Raw genomic sequence first — 18,794 nt, 5'->3', positions numbered from 1 at the left:
TAGTAATACTCCATTATGTGAACATACCATAATTTCTTTAAACATTCTTCAGATGAGGGGCATCTAGATTGAGTAAAGGATAACTATGCTGTAGTCCACAGACCCAGAGAGGCTAGGGAAAAAGGAGGGCCCAAGAGGGAGTGCATGGATTTTCCCGGGGAAGGGGAAATAGAAGAGATCTCCTGAGTGGACTGGGGGAGGGGGAGGATGGGAACTTAAGGGATGGAGTTAGAGGGTCAATGGAGAGGGAGAGTGTGGGAGGCCAGCTCCCACCTTTTAAAGGGTTCCTATGAGGAGGAGAGAGGGATAAGAAACTTTTAGATAGAAAGATAGTGAAGAGAAGAAAGACAAACACAAGATAGCTTCAGGAAGACCTGGATCATAATCCAACAGCCCCTTCTGCCTCTTCAAAAGGGCTTTTTATAATAATGCCAAAGGGTGGGGCAAAAGACCTCTCCCCCTTGCTAGATCAAAGCACACTGCACAGCCAAGTGTAGACTCTTCCAGACACCTGGTAACCATGCTCGTGGTCAAACATTCCCTTTTGCAGCCCTGCTGGGTAAAGCAACCTCAGATGCTCAGACCCTGAGTAAGTTCTCTCTAGGAAACCTCTGTGGGTCTCTACAGGAGAGTACTGAAAGAGATACTGGAAAGGGGTGCATTTCAGGGTCAGGTTGAAACCTGATGCAAGAGAAACTCCCACGAATCTACAAGGATGACCCCAGCTAAGACTCCTAACAATTGTAGATACAAAGCCTGAACTGTCCTCTCCTGTGGTCAGGTTGGTGACTACCTCAATTGTCATCAGTGAGCCTTCGTCCAGTAACTGATGGAAACAGATTCAGAGACACACAGCCAAACATTAGCCTGAACCTGAGGAATCCTGCTAAAGAGAGGAAGGAAGGATTGTAGGAGCCAGACGAGTCAAGGACATCACAAGAAAACCCACAGAATCAACTAACCTGGCTCATAGGAACTCAGAGAGTCTGAACCAACAACAAGGGAACCTGCATAGGACCTACCTAGGCCCTCTACATATGTGTGACAGTTGTGTAGCTTGGTCTAGTTGTAGGACTCCTAACAACAGGAGCAGGGACTGTCCCTAATGCTTTGCCTGGCTCTTGAGAACCTATTCCTCATACTGGATTGCCTTGCCCAGCCTTAACACAAGGGGAGCTACTTAGTCTTACTGCAACCTGATATGCCATTCTTTGTTGATACCCATGGGAGGCCTGCCCCTTTCTAAACAGAAAAAGAGGACAAGTGGACTGGTGGAGGGGGGACAAAGGGGAGCGGGGAGGGAAAGGATAGAGAGGAGGGAGGGAAAAATGAAGTCGGGACATAAAATAAATTAATTAATTAATTAAAAACATTACAATGAGTAAGTTAATAAACCTTGATTTCCTTGAGCACTGAATGCAGCAAAGAATGGGAGCTCAGAGTGGTTTCAAGCTGACAACAGTGACTGTTAAAGGCCCTAACCAAACACTTGGCACAGAGTGTATGTTCAGTGAATTATAGGTGAAATAAAAATAAGTAGGCTGAGCTCTTCAAAGGAAGCTGTTCACCATGTGTTTTGATTATTGACAGCTTGGCAGGAGACATTTTAGAGCTTTGCAGATTTCAACAACCAAACAAAGAACTTATTCATGTATAGCTTAGAAAAACTAGTTTACCCATTTAATGGCCAGCTGTGGCACAGTCTATAGCCATTGCATAGGATCTACAGTAAGGAATGGAATAACATACCAGAACTCTGTCTTTTTTCCTATTGGGAGATGGTGTTACATAATGGAGCAGAGCCCTGGCTGCCCCACCAAGCCAAAAGAGAACACACAGATCTTCAATCCAACACTGACTATAACTTTCTAGTACAGCCTTGGGCAACAATGCATTGCGTCTCTGAGCCTTGGTTTTCTCATCTGCAAATGAGAGAATGTGGTATAGAAACTCTTTGGGTAGCCTTTTTGTTCCAAAACTGTATGATAACTCATTTATCCAAAGAGGAGTGTGTATATATCAAACTGCAAACATTATGATTTCACGGCAGGGTCACGGTTCACATACTGAATTATGTGGCTGGAAGAACTGGCTGCAGCCCTGAGGCTTGGATCTCTCCCAGCTTTCTGTCTACAGGTAAGAGACTGGTCACCTGGCTCAGGCCAGTCCTCTTCAGCTCTCCTAGAAAGCCGTGGGGAATGTGGGAACAGAAATCCCCAAATTTTCCAGCCCCAAATGACCCCTGTGCTCCTCTACCGTGTATGTGCCTACCACACTCATATAGCTGCTGAGATCTCATGCAACAGTGATTCTCATGAAATCAAACCTCAGCTTAAAACCGCAATCCTGAAACCATATTAACACATTCTTCCTTCTGCTTCTGATCATCCCGAGAAACTCCCTGAAGCTGTGCATTCTCTATCTGCTCAGGGCCTGGCACAGCCTTTCTCCTTCCAGACTCCACATATGGCTTTATCAGTGCCTGGGATCCCTTCCATTTCTATGGACTGCCTGTCTTTTTAGGGGCCCTTTGAAAAAGCTTCCTGCTGCTTCCAGTTCTTTCCCAAAGTCTGTACCACTCAGCTCTGGTCTCACCTGCCCACCTGTCAGTTGAACACCCCACCTTCTCTGAACCCATGTCCTCAGTGCCATGTGTCTCTGTATTTGGGCTCCTCTGGGTTCCAGGTGATATTTTGTGAACACAAAGTTAGACTCAGCTTCATGAGTCAATAAGGCCTGAAATTTATATTTCAAAGTCCCTCTTGCTGGATTTAGGAACTTGCAAGTTCACAAAACCCTTTCATAGCTATCATGTCAACAGGACCCATGTTGGATGGCATGCATACAAAAGGAAGCTGAAATAGATAGAATATATACAGGAGAAACATCAGAGAGGGCAACTAATACTCTTTGTAGGGTGGGATTTAGAGAAGTTATAGCAGAGGTAACATTGTATTTTGACTGTATGCTGATGACTGAGTAGGAATGTCTAGGTGAGGAGAAGGAGCTGCACTCAGCAGTGAAGCGTAGGCGTAAAGGAAAGAGGAAAGAAGCATGTGTGCATGGGAAGAAGGCCGAGTGTTCCAGAAGCTCAATGTCAGGAGGACAGGTGCTGCAGATGCCATCTTGATCCTGACTCCTCAATCTCCACTTCCATTTCTTTTTATTGCCTGACTATTTTTATTGAGAAGTTCATGTCTCAGGATACTACTTTTCAAAAGTACCACATTAGTAAAACCATTATTTTGGCTTAGTTCTTGCTTCTACAGAAAGAAGCTGGATTGATAATGGGACATATTATCATTGTAGTTGTTTTGAGACAGAGCAAGGCTTCTCAGCCACCATGCTGGTGAAGTCCATGGCTGGGTGATTCTTTGTTGCAGTGTGAACATGAGCCTGAGCATGCAGTGTGACTAGCAACATCTCTGGCTTCATTTTGTCACTCACCAGTGATATTTCCCCCTCCTCAGGTGTGATAACTCTGTGCTAAGTGCACTGCAGGTGACTAAAGTCACCCCTGTTTGAGATCCACTAGCCTAGAGAAAATAATATGAGCTACAGACCCAATCTCAAATGCAAAGCTAGCTAAGAAACCAGTTATGGGATTCTGGAAATGTTACTTTGTGCCTCACAACATGAGAACTAATCTTTACCTACTACGATTGCTATAAAAAGGTAAAAATAAAGTATATGAAGCACCAGGCAGAATCCTAAAGCCATAGAAGACAGGTGGGAAATGGTCATGTAGTACTAAGAATTGTGATTCTCATTAAAGATGCCTATATTATCAATGTATTATTAGAAATAAGCCGGGCGGCGCACGCCTTTAATCCCAGCACTTGGGAGGCAGAACCAGGCGGATCTCTGTGAGTTCGAGGCCAGCCTGGTCTCCAAAGCGAGTTCCAGGAAAGGTGCAAAGCCACACAGAGAAACTTTGTCTCGAAAAACAAAAAACAAAACAAAACAAGAAATAACACTTGAAGTTTAAAAGTGACTGAACAAACACATTCTACTTTCCAAGAAATAATAATGGCATGGCCTGCTGTGAGCACAGTTCCAGGCATTGCTTACCCAGGGATGCTCCTGTAATTTCCTGTCTCAATTTTGAGACTATTTTATGTTTTACCAAAGCCTTCCACACTTAGCACAAATAACTGTAATTACTGTACTTACTTGCCTGTTTACTAGCCTGCAATTTTCCAAAACTCTACTGCTTTCTCCCATTCACCTTCCATCTTCATCAGCTAGTAAAGCTGCTTAGCAGTATATACTTGCTGAAAGGCTTTTCTCAAGATTTGTTACTTACTCAAATATTCTAGATGACAAATTCAAAAGTAGACAAACCATATATTAATAGGTCCATCATTCCACATCACACAGTGATAAATGTGAGTCATGGAATCGGACCAGACAGGCTTAATCACAAACCTCCACCTTGAAATGTAGTTTTTGACAAAGTTAAGCAGTTATATGAGCCACTGTTGTCTCATTTGACAAACATAACAGAAGAGCAGTATGTAAAGAGCTTCTTCCCATACTAAGTGTGAGATAACAAGTAAGACAACAAGTAGATGTCTATTCTTAGGTCCAGAACTCAACTCTGAGTTGCAGGTGCTCCCACGGCCAAATAAGTGTTCATATATCTGTCCCACTAAACTACAGAGTTGCTGTGAGGATTGCTTCCACACTGAGCACAATTGTGCTTTTTCAGTCTACAGTTTAGAAATATAAGAGATCATTGCTTGTAAGAATGTTGTCATCAAACATGCCACATCTCATAGCCATGTGTGTATATTAATTATAAATAAGCACTCCTCAAATCACATTACTAGATTCTGCTGCTTGCCCACTGTCTCTTCCAGAACCTAGAAAATGGTGAGATAAGAAACTGGCATGGTTTGTTGGTCACTGGAAGAAACTGTGTTGTTCTAGCAAGGCAAGGGCCAGAAGTTCTTTTTCTAAGACTGGATAAAAGAATTCTTCTGCCATTAAAATAAATAAATAAATAAATAAATAAATAAATAAATAAATAAATAAATAAATAAGCCGGTGGTGGTGGTGGCGCACACCTTTAAATCCAGCACTCAGGAGCAGAGGCAGGTGGATCTTTGTGAGTTTGAGGCCAGCCTGGGCTACAGAGTGAGTTCCAGGAAAGGCGCAAAGCTACACAGAGAAACCCTGTCTTAAAAAACCAAAATAAAAATTTCAAAAAAAGAAGAAGAAAGAAGAAAGGAAGGAAGGAAGGAAGTATGTTCTTATTTTTTTCAGCACTGCAATTCAGATGAGCAATTTAAGACAATACAACATCTAACAGAGAATCCAATGTCAGTAATTAAAAAGTTGTGCTCAACTTAGCAAAAAAAAAAAAAAAAAAAAAAGTTTGATTTTGACCAAAACAGGCTAATGTGAGTATAAACAGAAACTGTGGATATTTCCAGACATCTAGAATTAGCTGAGGAATTGCTTGGACTTAATGCTTTCTCCTGAAGATCTGAACCAGACACAGCTACCATACAAAGACAGCTGCCTCCCAGCTGAAATAAGTATCCACTAGTGAGGTAATGCGATTCTTTCATTTACTTACTATGACACTAGCCGCTCAGGATAAAATGACAGGATACGACAAGAACTTTCACAAGAGTAAATAAGATGATGTTGACATACAAAGCAGCAAACATACGATACAGCAAGAACACAGACAAAGGAGGGATTCATTTAGCTTGGGAGTCAAGGAAGGCTTCCCAAAGAAGACTGCACCATCTTCAAGCTTTGATGGATAGTCAGAAGTTTGTCTGATAGCGGAGAGCCACTGAGAGGAAAGGGTGCCCCCGAGAGAGAAAGAAGGTTGTTATTTCCTTTCAGGACAGTTGGGGCGCTGGAGCCAAGAACAGACCTGGAACAAAGTTAATGCTATTTTTACAAGCTAGAAAAATACCAGCAGCAGGAGCCCTGGCCAGAACCACCTCCACAAAGTGCAAACAAAACTACTCCTATCTGCTGGCGGGCTGCTGGAGAACTCACTAACCAGTCCCTTAAGAACAAAATGTTCTTTTATCTTTGGCTTTTCGTTCCCACAAAGTCCTTCCTCCTCTGTTTCCAGAGCTGGAAAACTCATGAATTGAGTTGTGTTGCTCTTTGATCCTTATCTTCTCATCCCAGGCTGTCTTTGGAAATGAGAATCCACGGGATACTGCAGCTGAGAGGTGACCCCTCCTACTTCTCAGAATGTGGGGTCCATAGCTGATCCTGTCAGGCCAGCATATGACATGTCCATGGTTGTCATGGCAGTGTTGTGAGAGACCTGGATGGCATACCACTCCCACTCCAAAGCTAGGCTCTTACAATGGCATTTGGGGTCACTGAGTACCAAATTTACCCAATCAGTTCTTAAAGCTGTTTCAGATTGTAACTTGTTAGAGTGCTGTATCCCACATTCTTTAGGAGGACATGAGGAGGACAATGAGGGCACCTTCTGGGGACCCAGTGGTGTCAGGGCCATGGTGCTTCTTTTATGCCTGTCTATCCACAGGGAAGAGAAGAGAGTTCAGCTGAGAAATAATGCACATCTGGGAGAGAGAGAGAGTGAGTGAGTGAGTGAGTGAGTGAGTGAGTGAGTGAGTGAGTGTGTCTATGTGTCTGTGCATCTGTGTGTGTGAGAACGTGTGTGCATGTGTGGGTCTGTGTCTGAGCACATGTGTGATGTTTATAACACAGGTTTTCACAGGAAAACCACGAAGGGCCATTGCTAACTCTTCCCATAAAAGAGAAAACAGAAGTTGAAGAGGTAGCCTGCTTGTGGGCAGAACAAGACTTTTGCCCTGTCAGGAGATCTGCTAGCTCAAACCAATACCAGGAAGAAGCTACGCAAACACAGAGTAGGGACAACAATACAAATCTCCCCAGAAGGAATGGTCCTTGTCTGGTTTGTTCACTGCTGACAATCTCCAGTGTCCAGACCCAGCACAGACAGGTTGTACACACTTGATATTCATCTTTAGTCCATCTGTGATCAAATGGTCTTTTCAGGTCTCTCTGGCCTTTGGTCTCCTCTGAACCCCAACATGACAGGCATGAGCAGAATTTTTGCTTCCAGGCCTCTTTACCTTCCCAGATATCCTACCAGGTGATGGGGAAAAGAGGCAGGGTAAGAAGCTATAAGGACAAAACTTGATCCGAATTATCAGTAAGTCTTCCTATCCCTTAGCAAAGAGAATTCCTCTCCTGCCCTCTCCAGTCAGCACAGGCACCTGAGTTCTGTCCATTAGGAATCCAGGAATTTATTCAACTTATTCTATCTTTCCACTTCACAAATTTACTTTTAATAGGTGTGTAATTCATTAATGTGGGATAACTGGGGCACAAAACACGTAAGCCAAAGCTTCTGGAAGTAAAAGTTCTGTCAGTGAGCTCTGTATTTAGACAATGAATGGGGGTCATCTGGGAGTGTCCCCCTCTTGGACAGTACAAAATGTCCTGGGCAGAAATAAGAAGGTGTGTTTTGGCACGTCCTTAGGGAGGCCAAGGAAGCTGACAAGGAATCCCACGGTGCCTGCAGCTCCCCAATACAAGGCCCTTTTCCCTGTGGCACATAGTGGCCCCCGCCAAGTATTTGTCACCTGGGTGAGGCAAATGGTTGAGACTGTCACCCTAGGGAAAATTGCAAAAGATGATGAAGAAAGTATGATCTGCGTGCTCAAGGTAACTATGAGACAAGAACACTCCATGTCTGTCTACACCTCCAGCTCCGTCTGTGCCTGTGCTTCAAAGCGTGACATTCTACCCAGAAGCACTGGGAAGTGCTGGAGAGAAACAACTCTGCCTGTGGTCAGAGCCACACCACGAGTCACCCTGCTATCCCATGTGCAGTCCTGTTGTTTATTCTCTCTCTGGGCCAGAGCCTGAGAACAGAAAGACGAACAGGGGCAGAGCTCTGACTGATGAGTGCCATCCACGCCACACATCAGGAAACAGGTTAACCTTCCCTCTAAAGTTTAATGTGACTTTACTCAATGCATGGATCAGCAACCTATATAACACAATACAGTGTTCACCACTAGGAATATGAGATGAATAACAAGGTGTCCTAGTTCCCAAGAAATTCTCGGTCTGGTAGAAAAGACAATCAGATAAATCATAAAATTATAACACAATGTGTTCATTTCTTCAAATTAATAAATATGACAAAAACTGAAAACTTGAAAGTTATATAGGAAATTAAATCAAGACTTCTATCAACTAATTGGATTTAGGAAAAAAAGCCAAATATTTTATTAAATAAATATATTATGCTTATAAAGATTTTGCACTACCATTAGTAAAAAAAGAATACATGAAAGTATTCTACCTTCACACACCGTAGATGGAAGTGAACATATGTTGTCGCTCAGCTAGAGAACTATCTAGATTAATTTCATATTATTATGCATTAAGAAATTAATAGTTTATAAATTTTATTTTTAATTAAAAGTTTTCTAATTCTATTCAAATGCCTATCTATATAAAGGCATTTCATTATTACACCTTGAATCATCAGCCCTTGACCTTTGCTGTGCAAACAGAAAGAAGTATTCTGGGTTTCTTGGTACCATTCTGTTTGCCCAGAGAACCCACAGAGCTGGTGCTGGGCGGGGAAGAAGAGGTTACCTAGTCCTCCTGCATGGGCGTCAATGAGTGAGGCTGCCACAGCAATCCCCGAGGGAAGACCCAGCTCTTTGGCTGCCTCTGGTGTGAGTCCACTTCCAAGAGAAGTTCCAGGAGGCAGCACGAGATTTCCTGGGCAGACATGAGAGAAAACAAACACCCATCACTTTGGAATACTCTGAAGTGAACAGAGGGTTTTCTTAAGGGAACCTTTTTGCTCCATTCACCTTGTCTGCATTTTCTCAACTTCACAGAGACAGAAACCATACATCCATGAAACACCTCTTTCCTCATTTTGTGACCTTAGTATGTCTTTGATATGCATGCAAACACATGCTCCAAAAAAAGCAGAAAAGTGACTTCTGTAGTTGCTTCCTATCGTAGGGTAAGGGAAGGAAATATGTTGTTCCAAGAAAGAATTTCTTACATTTTGAGATAGTCCAGTTGAAACCTTAGGGGATTCTATGAGGCTACTGCTTGCACAGAAAAAATTCTTCAGAGTTTTGCAATGCAGTGACCCTGATATTTCGAGTGACCTTGAAGTCTTGTAGTCAAACAGGTCTTTGGTTAATAATTTATTGATTGTCTAGCTTTGTGTGGGCACTGCCGGGCTGTAAAAGGCAGTTCTTGTTTTCAACCTAGTTAAGAAGATGAGATAAGGACACAGAAAACCATGAGAGGCAGAAGAAAATGAAATGATCTTTCTGTTGTCAGGTGTTTAACCGAGGCTGACCGCTTTTTTTTTTTTTTTTTTTTTTTTTTGGTTTTTCAAGACAGGGTTTCTCTGTGTAGCTTTGCGCCTTTCCTGGAGCTCACTTGGTAGCCCAGGCTGGCCTTGAATTCACCGAGATCCACCTGGCTCTGCCTCCCAAGTGCTGGGATTAAAGGCGTGTCCCACTACCGCCCGGTGAGGATGACTCCTTCTACTCTGAAAAATATTCTATAAGTATTGCTGCCTTGCAGGGACTGTGTAAGACTTAGACCATATGTATGCTATAATCTCTATTGACCCTCAGGATTCTAGGATTCTCAATGTGTGTTTGAACTTTTTGAGCATGAAATCATCACTTATAATTGTTTAGGGAGCTCTAGGGTTGGGTAGAGGTGCCTTTAGGTTTACACACACATACACACACACACACACACACACACACGCACGCACACACATGCATGCAGTAAATGAAGATGGTAAATGGCTCTAACAGTCACCTCTAAATGGAAATAAAGCACCCCCATCCATATATATATATATATATATATATATATATGTATATATATATATATATATATATATATATATAAACAATAAACTATAACTAACTCTGAAATAGGTTAGCCCAAAAGACTGACATCACTGTGGTGGGTTTTATATCTTCTTCACTCAATACTGATTTTAATTACTTTACATTTAAATTTTAAAAACACATTGAATTTGTGTTCTGAAAAGCGAAGTGTGTTTGGAATAATCTGAGTGTGCAAATTTACTTTTCCAGCATTCATTTAAGAAAAGAAAGTATTTCTAGTGGAAATCTAGTGTCTGAATTTTGTTTGGTAAGAAACACAGAACATACACCAAAGATTCATTCAGTCTGAAAAAGTGAATGTAAAGTATCTCACTACTAATTTTATATCATTCGGAGGATGTAGTTCAATGATATTGCACTTGTCTAGTGTGGATGAGATCCTGGATTTATTCTTAAGCACAGCAAAAAGAATTACTGGACCAACTGTATATTGAAATGATAATTATTTTATCTATAACTAAACATAGTTAAATCAGGCATATCAGAATGAATTCATCTAACTTTTTTCTTTTCACTTCATCTTGAGGACTAGAAGAGTTTAAAGTCCCCTGTGTTGCCATGTGCTGTCTAGTGACTTGTGCTAGTCTAGTGAACACGGTTCAGATGCACAAACATAGGGTAGAGGAAGGCTAAACACTGGTCTGAGCTGAATTCCCAGGACAAGAACTGCGGAAGAGCTGTCCTCCAGATTCTGGTCAGTCTCTCTTCTGATCTCTGCACTGTGCTAAGAACATAGTGCTGTGGGATGTTCTGTATGTCCTGTGGGAGCCCTTCTTGGGTTCTTTGTGGCATTACCCAGCAGGTCCGTATAGAGGATGATTAGGACCATGGGCCTGAGTGCAGGTGTTTGAGATGGTCTGCACTTGGCTGTGCTGGGGGATGGTCTGTATGTCAAGTTGCTCTGATTGGTCAATAAATAAAACCTGATTGGCCGTGGCTAGGCAGGAAAGATAGGCGGGACTAACAGAGAGGAGAAATAAAAGGACAGAAAGGCAGAAGGAGGCTGCAGCCGCCGCCATGACCAGAGACACTGCAGCCACCGCCATGACCAGCAGCATGTGAAGACGCCGATAAGCCACCAGCCATGTGGCGAGGTATAGATTTGTAGAAATGCGTTACTTTAAGATATAAGAATAGTTAACAAGAAGCCTGCCACGGCCATACAGTTTGTAAGCAATATAAGTCTCTGTGTTTACTTGGTTGGGTCTGAGCGGCTATGGGACTGGCGGGTGGCAGAGATTTGTCCTGAATGTGGGCAAGGCAGGAAAACTCAAGCTACAACATAGCATGCCCTTTGTCACTCCATTTTGCTAACACATCGATGAAGGGTACATAGTATCCATTTTGTCCCCATCTCACAGGTAGATGTCAGGACATTGTCCAGAACAGTAAATGTCCTGCAGCAACATAGCTTAAGAGTTAGAGTAGGCTTTAGGTTCTTCTCTGATATCAAACCATGCACTATGACAATGAAAGCATGAATTTTCCTCAGACATGCTTTGAATAAATGAGGGCATCAAGAGAAGTATTTCTAAAACAAGCCTTATTGTACATTTTAAAACTACCACCATTTGGAGATCCTGCCTACGGAGTTATTTTTAGGTTTGATTTCTATAAAGTAAAAATAGGGACTCTGTAAAGATTCATCTCCAAGCTCTACAACTTCAAAGGAGTAACTTCTATGGACAGTTTTAGACAAGAGTGCAATTAGCATAGAAGACCTCTTTTCTCTGGGGAGATTTAGAAAACAGGCTTAGTTGGTAAATGAATGAATCTGGCCTGTGAAAGGTGGCTGCAGACGACTGTGAGCGGAGTCCTGGGCTAGCAGCAGACCTGGTGTCAGTGTACACACAGCAGGGAGGTCTCTCAATGGGTAGAGCATCTTGAACAAGAACCAGGATCGAGAGGAAGTACCATGGGTGATTGGTCCAGGGCTGGGTAAAGGGGGGTGAGCACAGGCTGGGTTGGAAGCAGCAGGCGATGGTCAGAGATGGTTAAAGAAGCAGGCCTTGCAATAACACTGCAGTGCTTGGGCCTCAGCACTGATGTCACCAGATCCCATTGAAGAGGTGATGCAAGAGAGAGTGGTGCTGGATTTGTGTTTTCAGATGCTTATTCTAGCAACATTTTAGGAGAGTATATGCTTGACATTATGGAAGAAAACAGCAGCGAAGGTCTTCAGTCATCAAAGAGAGGAGCCATTAAGGTAAGAGTAATTGAAATGAAGGAACAGAAAAGACATGAGAGATTTTGTGGAGAAAGAAATAACTGCTCATGGTGATAGTTTTAATGTAGGAAGTATGGAGGAGGAGAAGATGCCATGGCTTGAATTCCCTTATCAAGAAAGGAAAAGTTGACTAGTTAAAAAGATTGAGGGCACAGACAGTGCCCAGCTGCCAGCCTCAAGTCCCCTGGGGAACCTCAGCTACAGATGCTTTCTCTGTGCCACCCCCCACCCCCCATCCTGTGACTCTGTGAAGGAGAAGGAAGGCTGGCAGGTGCCCTTCACTGTGGTGATATTTTATTTGTGTGTTAATAAATAAAGCTTGCCTGGAGATGAGGGGGGAAAGGCCAGCCATTTTAAGTAAACAAAGAAGTCAGGCAGCACACACCCTCAATCCCTTAGCAGGCAGGATCTTTGTGTGTTCAAGGCCACACTAGGGAACAGAGCCTAGCTTGGTGACACACACCTTTAATCCCAGTATCAACCATAGAGACCTGGAGGTCTATACAGACAGTAACAGAACTGTGTAGGAAGAGGAAGTGAGGTAGCTGGGCTAAGAGCCAATGAGAGGTATATGAAAAGCAAGCCTGGGTAGACAGGAAGTCGCTCCTTCGAAGCTGTGGATTTGGTGAGGTGAGGTTAGCTGGTGGCTTTCTGTATTTCTCTGATCTCTCTAAGGCTTTAACCCAAATTTCTAGCTCCATGTTTTTTTTTTTTATTTAATGAGACCATTTAGAATTTCATCTACACTTTACCCTACAACACCCTGCTTTGCTGGCCAAGGTGATTTTGAACTAGGGTCTCCCACTTTTGCAGATAACCATTCTCACTCAATAATTCATTCCACATCTGTCTCAGCTTTGTCCCTAAAGAATTCAGCCCAGGGCACTGAGCCAGGCTTCTGAGGCTAGTGATCTAGGAATAAAAACTAATGTTCATCATGATGAGTATCCCTCCTTAAATTGGAACCACAGCCCTTAGGCATTATCTCTCTGACCCCAAACATGAAGGAACTTTGTTTATCCAAACCAGAAGGACACAGCATAAAACAGGAAGGTGGAAATACATATTTTGAGAAAAGAAATTGCTCACATCTTCATTTTCTCAGCCAGAAGCATCTTAGAGGTTTAGGACTATTAGATGCCATCTGATAACTTTTCTCAAAAGTTTTCATTCACCGTAAAATTTAATAACCCACAGCACTGCTCTTCCTAGAGCTAATCAAGATGTCACTGACTCCGCATCTGCAATTTCTTCTATGCTTCATAGAAACACTCATTCATGTGGTTCACAAACCTTTTAGAAACAATGCTTAGAAGATGGTCTACACCAGTTTCCACCTATCTCGTGCCAAGTTCTTGTTGGTAAATAAGTGAAAGAAGCCCTTAAGACTTCAGAAGATTCACACTGAAGTCTGGAACTAAGATGATGAGAAACTAAGATAATGAACTGTATAGAAGATATGAGAAAGTTAGAACGCGTATGATATGCCTAAAGAATTGAGGAGGGCCCCTTACATTGGCCTCAGAAAATGGATGAAATCTTCAAAGCAGAGATAACACCTGGGCAAGGGTTGGAATGACTTCCAAAGGTGGAAAATAGATGTTATCATACTAGAATTAGAATGTTCCAGGAAGTGGCTCTATCAAAACAAATGGTGGTTCACTGTAGGGTGCTGTTGTACACTGGTTTAATAAAACACTGATTGGCCAGTAGCCAGGCAGGAAGTATAGGCAGGGCAAGGAGACTAAAGGAATTCTGGGAAGAGGAGGGCAGAGTAAGGAGTCGCCAGTCAAACACAGAGGAAGCAAGATGTGAGGCTGAACTGAGAAAAGGTACCAAGCCACATGGCTAAATAAGAATAATGGGTTAATTTAAGTGTAAGAGCTAGTCAGTAACAAGCCTGAGCTAATGGCCAAACAGTTTATAATTAATATAAGCCTCTGTGTGTTTAGTTGGGTCTGAGTGGCTCTGGACAGTGAGGGATTCAGGAAAAGTTCCAACTACAGTAGGGAGCCCAGAGGGGCCAGAAGTTGAGGTATCCAGTCTATTAGCAAAATGGGTACTGGGGGAAGAATAGGGAATAGGAGCAGCCTATGAGAAAGGCAACACAGGGCTGCAGACAGCAAAGCAGTGAGAACCTACCCATTCTTGACACTCAAATTTGGTTTTTAAAAAGATAAACCTACAGTGTGAAGAAAGGGTAGCATAGGAAACATTTTATCTTTCAAACACCCAAACAAGTGAAAAATGCAGGCTGCAAGCTATTATGCAGAATATGACTTCACCTTAAAAATAACAACGGAGGTAGATGAATTTATAAAACTACATTCCTAGGAGTTAAAACACAGGAAATGTTTCCAATGGGAGTGTGGGTGAATATGTGCATTCTATTAACCTGTGGGTTCTATTGTACTTCTTTGAACAAACATTTCTTGTATAATAGTTTTAAACATGTTTCTCTTCTGGTCTGATATTTAAAAAAGAAAGCAAACAAACAAACAAAACACATACCTATCCAGCAGAATCCTATATAGTCCTTTAAATACATGAGGAAGAATTAAGGTATGAATCTAGGAGGAAGTCTAAGATAAACTAAGGGACAAGCCAGGATGTAGAATAGTGCTCATCTGATGATCACATTTGTGATCCTTTTAAAGACTACAAACATTTAAGCAGATATACTTCCAGAAATTCTCTGGAAAAAAAACCAAAAACCACTGATTACTGTTACAGCACAGATGAGGATGTATTGTAAGGTATTCTACTGAACCATTTGTGTGGCTTCCACATCTTGACCTTATTTATTTGTTTAAATCAGACCAAGTTAGCTTAAGTTTAAATAAAAACAAAATGAAAGCAGATTCCCTTCATTGTTTCCAAGTTCTGTTCCTCAGGCTGAAGACAGGAGAGAAATCCATGTGCAATTCACCTATGCTCTGATCTGGCTGTGTAGACATGCTCACCTTGGGATGTCAGAGGGCCCTGAGGACTCCTGGGCTCCATGAATTCCCATCTGAATGGACAGATTTGGCCTGAGTGGTCAAAGCTGGAGCCTACAATTATCGGGTAGCTGCAGTCCCTCTTCTCAAGCAGGGGCTCTTATTACACCAAACCTTCCCCTACCAGTTTTTCAATTATCTATGACTAATGAGCACTCTGGGAACAGTTTCAGACACACACATAATCCTCTTTCCTGATGTCAGCAGCAGAAATTAATGACTTTGTGGATTGCTGGGAGACAGAAGATGCATTATAATGGTCAACAGAACTGTTACCCTCTCCAGGAAGGGGGGAGGGTGTTGAATTAACTGGAAGGTTCAGTGTTCCTTTGTATTCTGAGAGGGAGATGAAACACATGGGGGGAGTTGGCTCCAGGCCCACGGAAATGTCAGAGAGGTTTGGGCGTGGGTGGCATGGGACCCTGCTTCCTTGTACTTGGCTGTGGAATGCTAGTACCAGCTCGGTTGGGCAAAGCTAACAGGTCAACCAGATTGTGTCCAAGACTGTGCTAAAGGACATTTTGCCCTGCCAGTGGAGAGAGTCCTGGAATTCTTTCCAACAACCTACTACTTTCAATCTGATTTAAAAGTGAAAACAAAACTGACATCATACAAATCTCAAACACTATCCTGGAGATACTGAAAAAACATTCAGTGGCAGTTGATAAGTATGTTGTCTCACACAGACATGGAACATGCTTGGATGGCTCCAGAGAAAGTTAAGGTCTAGCCAGGCTCAGATCACACGGTAGGTCAGCTCTGGGGATTTTCTAGATCTGGTAGAACTAGTAAAAGATGGCCAAGAAGATTCCAGTAGTTCTGGCTCCTGAAATGGAGCTACGTTTGTACAGAATGATTCGATCAGCTAGAGAATTCCTAAGAAACCCAAATCTAGCACTTTTCTGCCACTTGTTTAAGGACAGCTTCTTATATGCCTCCTAGAAATCATGTCATTGTAACTAGAAATTAAATTCTATTTCCGTTACTGTTTTCACATCCAACTGTATGATATTCTTTATTACTCACAAAGAAATGGTGAATAGACATCTACTGGGTGTCATGCACTGTCCCAGAGTAGAATATAGATCAAGGATGAAGATAGAGGAGATTTTTGTAGCAGATACCAGTCCTTTCTAATACCACTTCTGAATTATATCTGTTACTTAATACACCTTAAAAGTACTCCATGTTTTGGACTGTTTGGTAAGTACTAAGATCCTTGACTTTGTACTCCGATCTACACTTGGTATTGATATATAAACATACCCTGTCTTAGTTAGGGTCTATTGCTGTGAAAAGACACAGCTACAATGACAATTTTTATAAAAGAAAACATTTAATTGGGGCTCGCTTACAGTTTCGGAGGTTTAGTCCATTATCCTCATGATGGGAAGCAAGGCAGTGTGCGAGCACACATGGTGCTGGAGAAGTAGCTGAGAGTTCTACATCTTGACTGGCAGGCAACAGGAAGTAAACTATCCTACTCTGGTTATGGCTTGAACATATATGCGACCTCAAAGCCCACCCCGCCACAGTGACCCACTTCCTCCAACAAGGCCACACCTATTCCAACAAGGCCACACTTTATAATAGTGCCACTCCCTACAGGCCAAGCATTCAAACACATGAGTCAATGGGAGCCATACCTATTCAAACCACCACACACCCTATACTTTAAATCCACTTTTGAATAACCCTTACATGTTGTTTCCCTATGCTAGGGTCTATCTATGTCTCCCAGTAGAAAGAGAATAGTTCACAGCTATTTTATTTCTCTTTGCATTTGTTTTCCCTCATTCCCAAGTGTATAAAAAATATATCTAAAGTAATGTCTTAATAAAATTTATACTTTTTTAAAAAAGAGACTGTAAGAGGCAGATCAACCAACTTGGACAAAAAGGTTAAAGTTGCACACCCATACATGCCCACATATGCTGAGTATCCGTAGAAAGATACTAAAGAGAAGAGCAATAAATTTAACTCTTAATCCTGGATGCTATTAGGGTAAAGCACCTACCATAATCCCACCAGTGCTCCACTCAAACATCTCCAACTCAGGACAATGGCGCACATCAAGGGCAATGCACATATCCAACCAATGGCACGCAGCATGCTGCCACCTCTCCCTAGGCACAAAGAAGGCTATGCCAGCAAGAGACTACAGATCCCATGCTCTTGAGGAATACAGCTCTAAGTCCTCTCAGCTGGACAAGCTTGTTCCAAGAGTCCAATTAGCAACTAGTTACTGCAATAGGTCAGTGAGCTGAAGAGCAGTATATACAACTTGTATTTCAACAGGTAATTACTCAAGTCTATGAGCCTTTGGTAACTATTCTTGGAACATTTCTTTTGGTATAATTTTCCATCCAAGTAACAAGTCAGTGACAGGCAAATTCTTTTAGAAGGCAATAGAATTACGTTCTGTAACTTAAGAGTCTAAATATTAGAGTTTATTATATTATAGACTAGAAACAAAAGCACAAAACTATTTCAAAATTTGTTCAGTTACCTATGGAGTAAAGAGTGAAGGATTTCATTCAAGGACTAGATCAGCATCAAGATTCAAATGTTTGACTCTAAAGCCTGGGATTTTCCCAACCTACCATGCAATTTGGGAGAACAGGTTAGGTATGAACTGCAGTGGACAGAAAAGCAAGGCACCCCTGAAAGGCTGTATATTAGAACAAAATCACAAGGGCCATAAAATTCTAACATGCTAAAACACTCTACCTTCTCCTTTCCTAGACTGGCCCTTAGAGACCAGGAAGCCAGATGGGGAACCAGATCTCTAGGGGTTAAGCAGTTATAGAAGCAGAGTCCAGACTAAACACAGGGCTCCCAAATCAAAAGGCTTCGTCAACTTTCTATACCCACTGTTACATATTCCACTCTGTTCCCTCCCCAACATGAAGAAGGAAGCTCACCTAAACCAGGGTCATAAGTCACATGGAGTCTAGAATAGCTGGCAAAATTCAGTAGATTCCAGAGGTGTGGGAGGCAGTTCTGAACTATTCAGGGCATAGCTGTAGTCTTTTTAGCTAGAAATCATCAGCTCTGACACTCACAATGACCTAATTCTCTAGATAATTGCTGATGACCTATTTTGCTCTCCCCTAGCCTAAGGCTACCTCCTAAAACCCTTCCCTAGGTAGATCCTAATTAATCCCTCTTTCCTCTAGAACCCCACAGCATGGTGTCTGGAATTACATCATTCTGTTCTTCATACACAAAGGCTGTTTTCCTTGCACCAAACTCTTCTAATTTCAATGATAACGGCTGGAGGGCAAGGCTCTTTCAACTGTATTGTCCCAGGCAGGCAGGTTGGAATAACTTGTAGAGTTCAGGTTAGATAATACCCAGGTTTTGATGGAGTCCATGGCCTTACTATTCTCAGGGTTTATGACCTTGTGCAAGGGATTGCTTTCTCTTGCAAACTTCAAGCTTATAAGAATGCTAAAATAATGCAATTTTTCTCCCAGAGTGCTTATGATAATTCATCAAGATAATACCAAGGAAGCATATTTGCTGACATCACACACACACACAACAAAAGACCAGCTAATGTGAGATAGTAGTACAGTTATCACAACTCCCTATGCCTGGCATGTTAGATACTGAATAGCA

The 18,794-nt window shown here is 42.2% G+C and overlaps 1 protein-coding gene across 1 annotated transcript in view; it reads right to left on the bottom strand.

The window, feature by feature from the left end:
• The window catches only part of Fggy (FGGY carbohydrate kinase domain containing), a 398,183-nt gene that overhangs the window by 186,666 nt on the left and 192,723 nt on the right, over positions 1-18,794 (bottom strand). Inside the window, 1 exon segment of the mRNA XM_037202717.1 lies at positions 8,644-8,772. Within this exon segment, the coding sequence (XP_037058612.1) occupies positions 8,644-8,772 (129 nt within the window).

Source organism: Peromyscus leucopus, chromosome 2 (assembly GCF_004664715.2).
Source record: "Peromyscus leucopus breed LL Stock chromosome 2, UCI_PerLeu_2.1, whole genome shotgun sequence".
Lineage (NCBI taxonomy): Eukaryota > Metazoa > Chordata > Mammalia > Rodentia > Cricetidae > Peromyscus > Peromyscus leucopus.
The sequence above is the reverse complement of the archived record's forward strand: the minus strand, read 5'-3'. Positions and strand labels throughout refer to the sequence as shown.